The sequence below is a fragment of the Leucopleurus acutus genome, assembly GCF_964270905.1.
Source record: "Leucopleurus acutus genome assembly, chromosome: 2".
NCBI lineage: Eukaryota > Metazoa > Chordata > Mammalia > Artiodactyla > Delphinidae > Leucopleurus > Leucopleurus acutus.
This window is the reverse complement of record NC_139143.1, coordinates 148,130,549-148,139,961: the sequence shown is the minus strand read 5'-3', so window position 1 is coordinate 148,139,961 and position 9,413 is coordinate 148,130,549. Positions and strand designations below refer to the sequence as shown.

The window sequence follows — 9,413 nt, the reverse complement described above, 5'->3', positions numbered from 1 at the left end:
TAATAAAACGTTATCAACATATATCGTACACAAACTACAAGGTATCATAATTACTTTTTTTTCCTCTCTTAATTCAGAACCAGACTACAAGGTAAGAAAAAACACAGAAACAGCTACAATGTTCCCAATAATCCGCACAAGGTCTTTTTTCAGGCAGATGATATCTCACATAATATGATATACATGGATCAGAAAGGGAGGGACGAAAACAAAGACCAGCTACAGGGGGGGAGGAGGAGGAGGAGGGGTGTAAATGTACAAAGAATTCTGGTGTCTTCAGGGCAAGACACAGAGGTTTCGATGGGGGGTGGTGAGGTGAGGGAGGCCACAAGTCACCCCTCCTGGGAGGGGGACAGGCTCCACTGTCGCATTTGTTGGTTTTTGAAAATAAAAACAGGACCGGAAACAGCACATCTGTTTGGTTGCTGGCGTCCCCCCTGCCCCCCACAGCTATTCCAAAGTCTCTCTGTCCAGTTCCAAGCGCACACAGAGCAATTCTGGTCAATATCCCATTTTTGAAAAAGAAGAATCAAGAGGGGAAAAAAAAAGAAAACCCAAACTCCAGCCCTCCACTGCCCGCACACAGGAGGACGACGATTCGAGGAATGAGAACGCGGAGGTCACAGTTTCCAAGTCCCAGGTCATAGCCATCCTGTCGGGGCGGCCTCCCCCACTCCGCTCCAGGCCACCACCCCGCTGGCAGGATTCTCACTGGGAAGACTGGGGTGGGGGCTGAGGAGGGGGCTGGAGGGCGGGATGCTGGGCGGGGAGAGGTCCAGAAGAGAGAGGAAGCAGTCCTGGGAACACAGTGCATGCCACTGGGTCGCAGCACAGCTCCGCTGGGGCGGGATCCTGAAAGCGGTCGGTGGTCTGGCCCCTCCGGCCACGTAACGGGGGAGGGGGTCTGGGGTCGAAGCTGTGCAGCTGCTGTCGCCACCTCGCCAGGAGACCAAGCAGAAACAAGACACGTTCCTGCCCTTCCCTTGCCCGTCAGCACAAACCAAAAACCCCAAGTGGAAAAGGGTGACTCCTTTTTTCTTTCCCAAAAAGGCCGTTTGAAAGAAACCACCGATTGTAAACTGCCCAGTTTATTATAATTATTATTATTATTTTTAGATGGCTACAAAGACAGGTGAGATCTCACACCTAGACTAGCTTTCCTGGTGGAAGGGCTTGGGTACAGACAGACAACAGGGCTTGGGTTTTTGTTTTTTGTTTTTCGTTTTTTGCTTTTTTTTGTCCTTTTTTTTTTTTTTAAAGAAGAAAGCAAAGAGGTTGATTGGGGTGGGGGGGGGCTTGCTAGAAGCTTCCATTTTTAAAAATTTTTCCCCCAAAAAACCCCCCTGAAAACAAATTAAAAAAATCCCAACAACGGTAAAACCCCCAACAAAAAACAACAAAAATGTGTCATGTACATAAAAGGTCCTTTTGGGAAAGGGCAAGGGGTGGGATTTTTCTGGTCATTGACTTGAAATGTATTTTTGAGTTTTGTCCTTCATGTTTTATGGAATAAAAAGTTCGGCCTTTTTATTGCATGAAACTAAAATTGAGAAAGGTTGGGGGAGGGGAGGGGGAGGGTTGAGGGGGAGCAGGAGATGCCCCTCCCCCAGCTCCTGGGTAATGACACCTCACTTCTTCTTGCATAATTTCTGGCACCTTCCCGCCTGCAATGCCGGCTCTCTCAGCGTCTCAGAGAAGAGGAGGGGGGATCACACACTCATCGTCATGCTTGGAGAATACTGGAAGGGGAGAAGCAGAGAAGGAGGGTCATGAGGGCCAGGGTGTGGGAGAGCCCTGTGGAGATCTGACTGCACAGAGCTGGACTGGGACTGTCTGGGGGTGGCTGGGCTGAGACACCCATGATGGCACTGGGTGGGCAGGGGGCCAGCAGGCGGGACTTAGGAGCCACCTCTTGGCACCAGCCTGTGCCCCTGACTCCTCTCCCCTGGCCCCTTTCCCTCTCCAAATCACCCCTTCTTTCCAAGCAAGGCAGCAGCGGCCCCTGCCGTCCCCTCATGGGGCCACAGACTGCAGAGAACCGGGGTCTGACGAGCCGGAGCACAGACAGGGTGCCCTGGGGTGGGGAGCCGGCCTGGGGTTCTCAAAAGCTGCTTAACCATGACATCGTTTCTTCAGATGACACTGTAAATAGAGGCCCAATGTGAAAAAGGAGACGGCCAGCTCCTCTGCACCGAGACCCCCGGAAGTCACTGGTTGCGTGAAACTCCTTCCCCAGGACAGGAGGAAATAAGACTGGGACAGAGACCCAGTGGGCCAGAGCCCAGGGCTCGTCCAGCCACGTCAGCTTCTTCATTGCTGGAGGCGCTGCGCCTCCATGTGGATGCTTCGGGAAGGTCAGACTCAGGTAGCAGGGGTCAGCGCCAGGCAGTGGGGGAGGGGGGTGGGGGAGGTGAGGGCTCTGCACTTTGTGTCGAAAAATAACCGAGGTGAAAGGCCCACGACACAGCTGCCAGGACACTGGCCCAGCAGGCAAGTCTTGGTCAGGAGACTGAAACTTAAATCAACAGTCCCCAGGCCCCAGGGGATACGGTGAGGACCCAGGGGTGAAATGAGGGTGGTGGCAGGCACACTTACATTGTCGTTCTGGAAGGAGTGGAGGAAGTTCCCTCCTAGCTCACCGTCGTCTCGAGGGGTGCCTGGAGGATTGCTAATGCCACTTATGTTGTTAGGAGAATTCTGCAGAGAGAGCAGAGGAGGTAAGCCCCCGTGCCCCCAGCAACATGCCCCCCAGATGCGGGAAAGGCTTTCTGGGTGGTGCTGTCAGGGAGGAGACGTGGAATACACACTCACTTTTGGAAGTCCATCTATGTCACCTGACCCTGAAAGGAAAAATGAATCCAGTTCAGCTTCTTGCCCACCCTTCTGTGCAGGGGCCTCCAAACCCTTCCGCCCAAGCCCAAACATCTCTGCAAAGAGGATCTTCTACTTAGGCAACATCTTCCTCTTGGGATCTTCCTGTGGGGACCCGGCCTAGGGGAGCCAGGAGCCAAGGCAGAGAAGGCTTCCCGGGAGGGTCGGGCAGGGGGCAGCATGACGAGGTCAGGGCGCTGACTCACCTAACGAGCCGTTCATGTGGTGTGGCTCCATGCCACCCATGCCCCCCATCGGGCCGTCCGAGCCTGGACCCATCGGGAACTGTGGGAGAAGCACAGAGCGTGGCAGCTGAGCGGGCCCTCGGCTCGGCCGCAACCCTCGCAGGGCTCCCATGCCCAGCTGCATCCCCGGGGAGCTTCCATTCTGGCGGGGCCACTCTCACACACTCAGGCATTTAACACCAGGAGGCCGGAGCTGGTGCCTCCCCTCGGCCCTAGGAATTGTGCAAGGCAGAGGCGCTCACTCCTATGCACCACGGGAGGGAACCAACCCAGAGAGAGAGAGGGACTGGTCCAAGGCCACCCAGAGACAGCTCTCAAACCAGGCCTGCTGGATCCCATCCCAGGCTCTTTCCATCCCTCAGGCAGCGTGCGGGGCTCGCCAGTGAACCTCACCCAGACGGAGTGTCCAACTGCCAGGCCAGGAAACAAAAACATTTGTGCTTTTCCTCCCCATTTTACAGACGAGGAGACTGAAGCACAGAGTGGACCATGCTTTGCCCACGATCTCCCAGGTAGGAGAGATGGAGAAGCTGCGGCTGGACCGTGGGCAGCCTGGCCCTGGAACCATCACACTAGCCTCCTCCAGGCTCTTCCTCAGAAATGTGTGGGGAGCTGGGGCGTGGGTGGCAGGACTTCTCTCGCTGGGACTGTGTGGGGGAGCTCACTAATGAGCAGAACTGACGGCGCAGACAGACCAGACACCAGACGTGTATCTGCTCTACCCACCTTCTCAAATCTGTCTGGAACTAACCCCCCGATCTCAGCAAAGCAGCAACCAAAGGCCAGAGGTCACATCGCATGGCCACCAAGGGATGGCTGAGCCCAGTCTGGAGAGCCAAGGCCCAGGGATACAGACTGGATGCCAGGGTGGACAGGGGACGAAGTGGCAGAATGGAGGCCTGTGCCGGGCACTAAGGACACAGAGCTGAGTCACACCTGGGCCTCAGTCTGAAGGAGGAGCACAGCCACGGACACCCAACTTCCCCACAGGATGCTGAGATCCAAAGAGAGCTGCAGACAAAGCACAGCTGCAACTTTAGAAAGAGGCACTGAGGAAAGGGCAGAGAAATCAGAACAGGCTGCATGGAGGAGGAGGCAGAGCGTCAAAATAATTGAGGGATAGAATCTGGGCAGGCAGAGATGGACCATGGCCTTGTTCTCAGCAGGGGTCCTGCCTGAGCAGAAGTAAGAGGCCTCCTAGCAGGTGCCAGCACGGAGTGGCTGGAGCAGGAACTGATGTGACGAGACTGCAGGGGAGGGGCTGGGGCACCAGCCGCTTCCTCACCCCGCCTCCCACTCACACACCCCGTAGGTGCAGGATCCTTGCCTCCCCAGTGGCCTCCCAGGGCCACTCGCAGGCTTTGGGGCACATTTTGCCATCTGGCAACCAATTTCATGCTTATGAACCCAAGTGATAGGAGGATGAGGGTGACCAACTTTTTAAGGAGCCAAACCCAGACACAGTCACACCAGAGCAAAAGAATCCCGAAATGTGACAATAAACAATTATGCACATGTGTCATTACTGTAACATACATATATTTAAAAAACAGGTATCTTAACATGTGTATTTTTGTTATTCTTTTTAACAGCGTGAGATATAATTCACATACCATACAAGTGACCCATTTAACGTATGCAATTCAGTGGTTGTTAGTGTATTTATAGAGTTGTGCAACCACCACCACCGTCAATTTTAGGACGTTTTCATGACCTGCATCCATTAGCAGTCACTCCCCATCCCCGCCCCCCTTGAATCCCCAGGCCCACTCAACCATTAATTTATTCTGTCTCTACAGATTTAGCTATTCTAGACACTTCATACAAACAGAATTATATGTGACCTTTGTGGCTGGCTTCTTTCACTTAGCAAAATGTCTTCAAGGTTCATCCATGTTGTTGCAGGTATCATGTACTTCATTCCTTCTTACGGCCAAGTAACATTCCACTGTATGTATATACCACATTTAATTACCCATTCATCAGTCAATGGGCAGTTAGGTTGTTTCCACTTTTTGGCTATTATGACTAGTATTCCTGTGAACATCTGTGTACAATTATTGTGTGGACATGCTTTCATTTCTCTGGGGTAGATACCTATGAGTGGAATTGCAGGGTCACAGGGTAACTGTTTAACCTTTCGAAGAACTGCCAGACTGTTTTCCACAGCATCTGCACCACTTCACGTTCCACGTTCCCTCCAGCTATGTGTGAGGGTTCCAATTTCTTCCCATCCTCGCCAACACCGCTCACTATGTCTTTCTGATTCTAGCCATCCTAGTGGGTGTGAAGTGATAGCTCACTGTAGTTTTCATTTGCTTTTCCCTAATAACTGACGCTGAGCATCTTTTCATGTGCTTATTGGTTATTTGTACATCTTTGGAGAAATGTCCATTCAGATCCTTGGCCCATTTGCTTTTATTTTTTGGCTGCGTCGGGTCTTAGTTCCGGCATGTGGATCTTCCGTCGTGGCGCGTGGGCTTCTCTCTCGTTGTGGTACGCAGGCTTTTCTCTAGTTGTGGCACGTGGGTTTCTCTCTAGTTGTGGGGCGCAGGGTCCAGAGTGCGTGGGCTCTGTAGTCGCGACATGCGGGCTCTGTAGTTGTGGTGTGTGGGCTTAGTTGCCTCGTGGCATGTGGGACCTTAGTCCCTCAACCAGGGATCAAACTGGCATCCCCTGCATTGCAAGTTGGATTCTTAACCACTGGACCACCAGGGAAGTCCCCTTGGGCCATTTTTAAGTTGGTTTGTTTTTTTATTATTGAGTTTTAAGAGTTCTTTACATATTCTGGATTCAAGCCCCTTACCAGACATATGACTTGCAAATATTTTCTATGGGCTGTCTTTTTACCTTCTTGACAGTGTCCTTTGAAGCACGAGTTTTAAATTTTTTTTTTTTGCGGTACGCGGGCCTCTCACTGTTGTGGCCTCTCCCGTTGCAGAGCACAGGCTCCGGACGCGCAGGCTCAGCGGCCATGGCTCACGGGCCCAGCCGCTCCGCAGCATGTGGGATCTTCCCGGACCGGGGCATGAACCCGTGTCCCCTGCATCGGCAGGCGGACTCTCAACCACTGCGCCACCAGGGAAGCCCCTTGAGTTTTAAATTTTAATGAAGTCTAGTGCAGCTACTTTTTTTCTTTTGTCCCTTGTGTTTCTGGTGTTGTAGGTAAGAAGGCTTTGCTAACCCAGGTCACAAAGATTTACTCCTACATTTTCTTCTAAGTGTTTGATAGTTTTAGCCCTGACATTTAGGCCTAGGGTCTACACTGAGTTAATTTTTGTGTATGTTGTAAGGATGCAGTCTAACTTCATTTGTCTGCACGTGGATATCCAGTTGTCCCAGCGCCACTTCTTTATTCTGTATTATTTACTTTTCTGTTACTTAAATGCTATTAATTAAAGAACAGCTGAACTAGTTAACAGGGGCAACAGTAGGACTAGTTAAACAAATGACGTGTGGAAAAAACACAACACTTTTATAATATTTCTGTGTTCTGACACAGCAAATTATTTTAACTCTTTACTGGATAGTTAAATGTTGTAGGCTGTATTACTGTGTATTTATTGAACACACACGTTAAGAGTTTTTCAAAAAAGAACCTAAATACAATAGGACTGATTAAACAGATACTACCTATATTTAGTTTCTAAAAACGGACACTTTTTTCTGTCCTGTATCACAATAGGATATTTTTCCTCTGCTTTTTTTAAAGATTTTAAAAAAAGTTTTACGTACAAAAAGCTAGCATTGTTTCTTTCATTGGGTAGATGTCTTGGGTAATCCATTCAAGGAAGTTCATTCAGTCCTATGTCCTCTGTGTACTGACGGGAACACTCGTGGCACCTCCTGAGGCCACGCTTCAGGACCAGACCATGCCAGCGTGACAAGACATGGCCAAAGCAAGAGCCTGGCCGTGTGTGTGGCGGGGGTGGTGTCCATTAGAGCTGCTGGGGACCCGTCTTGCTTTCAGGGGTCCAACAGGGCAAATGGTGCTTGCTTTTCCACTAATACTTCCCTGAATTGCCTGCAGGTTCTTGGGCATCCTTCTTTCCTTTCGTGTAGCGGCAAAACTGAATACAGAGTCAAATGGAAAATGTACCGACGTGCCGCTCTGCTCTTATCAAGCCCTGGTGTCAGTCCAACGTGGTAACACCAGACTATCCTCTCCACAAACACGTCTGCACGGACTTCCCTGGTGGCACAGTGGTTACGAATCCGCCTGCCAGTGCAGGGGACACAGGTTCAATCCCTCGCCCGGGAAGATCCCACATGCTGCGGAGCAACTAAGCCCGTGCGCCACAACTACCAAGCCTGCGCTCTAGAGCCCGCGAGCCACAACTACTGAAGCCCGTGCGCCTAGAGCCCATGCTGCGCAACAAGAGGAGCCACCGCAAGGAGAAGCCCGCGCACCACAACGAAGAGTAGCCCCCGCTCGATGCAACTAGAGAAAGCCCGCGCGCAGCAGCAAAGACCCAAAGCAGCCAAAAAAACAAAACAAAAAAACCACGTCTGCACATGGAGTGCTTAGGATTTTGCTTACATGCTCAGGTTTTTGGATCTGTAGGAATCGCTTCCAGCTCTCCAAAGATGTCCAACCACTTTGTATCTACAAGCGGGTTTTGGAAGATCAGCTGCTTGTCAGTCAGGCCCTTTTCATCTAGGAGCTCATCAGATGGGCTATGCCTGCCTACGATGGCCATCATTTCTAAACATTCTGAGCACACTGGATATCATTATCGATTAAACCTCTCTTAGGGAAACTGGTTTTAAAGCACAAAGGTAATCTGAACTTGTGAGATCTAAGTTGGATTCTAAATAAGTTACAGTTTTAATAAAGAAACTGGGAAAGTTCTAACTTGGCTGCCCTTACCGGTGACACTCTGAGTCCTCAAGCAGCCTCACTGCCAAAGGTAAGCCATTACTTTGGCCGTATGAGGCTTTATCACAACCCCCTACGAATCTGAACAGCTCAAGTGCCGGCCACTCAGCCTCATCTAGGTTCCTCATGGCCTCTTTAAAGATCATCAAACGGTTCTGGAGAAGCAGCAACTACATTTCTATTTTACTGTCATTCCTTTCTGCATTCTCATCTCATCGTATTTCCAAATCAGAGAAGAACATCACAGCAGGCTGACATTTTAACATCTTCTCTGTGGCCAGCAACAGCCATCTGTGGGCGTGTGTCCAAGGCTCTCTCCATTTCTATAAACTCAAAAATCTCACTGAGTGCTTCTGCACGTTTTGAGCAAATTGACAAGTGACCAAAACGTTTCATTATGAAAGCTGGATTATCAAAGGTAAGCAAATCTCCCCCCTGGACAGCAGTGTCGGGGACCAGGTGTGTGGGGCATTTAGCAGGTAAGAAGTTTATAGACTAAATGAAACTTGCCAAATTAACTGCACTGTCTGCCAAATATGCAGATAAACGAGCAAAGTCTGGTTTGCATTTGGACAAGGAGAATAACAATCTTTTATTTGTTTTCTGCAGTTTCATTAACATCTTCTTTGTAGAATTCAAGATTATGATTTGAAGCTCCAGTTTTCAAGTCAAAGTACCTAAAAGCTGGGGAGACTTTTGTTGCCACGGTGAGATGAACCATGTGATATGATGAAGGAAGCTCCCTGATTTTCTCGAAGATGCAACAGAATCAGCTGCACACTGTAAAGGACCAACACACTTGTCATCAAAATTCCCCCTTCTGTTCACCCACAGGACTTAGTTGCAGCCTCTGAGTCAGGAAATGTAAACTTCTCCGTTCGTGGAGCCATCTCAGTTCATGGACCAACATGGCGATGGTGTTCATTCAAGGGCCAACGGTGTTCATGCCCCGGCCAACGTGGCAGCCGCTGTTTTGCACTGAGCGCTGGTCTCTTTGGAGGACGCACAAAACTTTTGATTTAGAAGGATGTGCCTATCTCGTCCTAGACTGTGCAGTTCTGTCTACAATGCGCTCTCCCACCCTTTTTCCACCCACATCCCTTCTCATCTTTTCGGCACACTTGCCGGTATGTTCTGGTTTGGTTATTTGCCTCCCTGACCCAGTTGTATGTGTCCTCACACCTGTCATTAAAATTCATTCAGCCCCCCCTTTTTTTTTTTGGAGGTGTCGGGGTCACGCTGGTGCTGGTGGTCTCATCGTTCTCATTTTCATTATCTGAGCTCTTAGAAAACGTGATCGTGATACTCACAATGTGAAAAATGAAAACTGCACTATCTTGACACAAACAGTTAAGCCGCAAGCAGAGTCAAAGGTGGACTCCGCCAGGGCCCGGATGCAGCGCGCTCGAGTCGTACCC

At 50.3% G+C, this 9,413-nt stretch overlaps 1 protein-coding gene across 2 annotated transcripts in view; it reads right to left on the bottom strand.

The window, feature by feature from the left end:
- SSBP3 (single stranded DNA binding protein 3) overlaps positions 1-9,413 on the bottom strand; it is a 164,518-nt gene continuing 155,105 nt past the window's right edge. For both annotated transcript variants that reach the window (XM_082833889.1, XM_082833890.1), the window contains 4 exons: positions 3,078-3,156; positions 2,812-2,840; positions 2,596-2,697; positions 1-1,739 (listed from right to left, as the gene is read on the bottom strand). In XM_082833889.1, the coding sequence (XP_082690015.1) occupies positions 1,710-1,739; positions 2,596-2,697; positions 2,812-2,840; positions 3,078-3,156 (240 nt within the window). In that variant the 3' untranslated portion in view covers positions 1-1,709. The remainder of the gene's footprint in view (positions 1,740-2,595; positions 2,698-2,811; positions 2,841-3,077; positions 3,157-9,413) is intronic.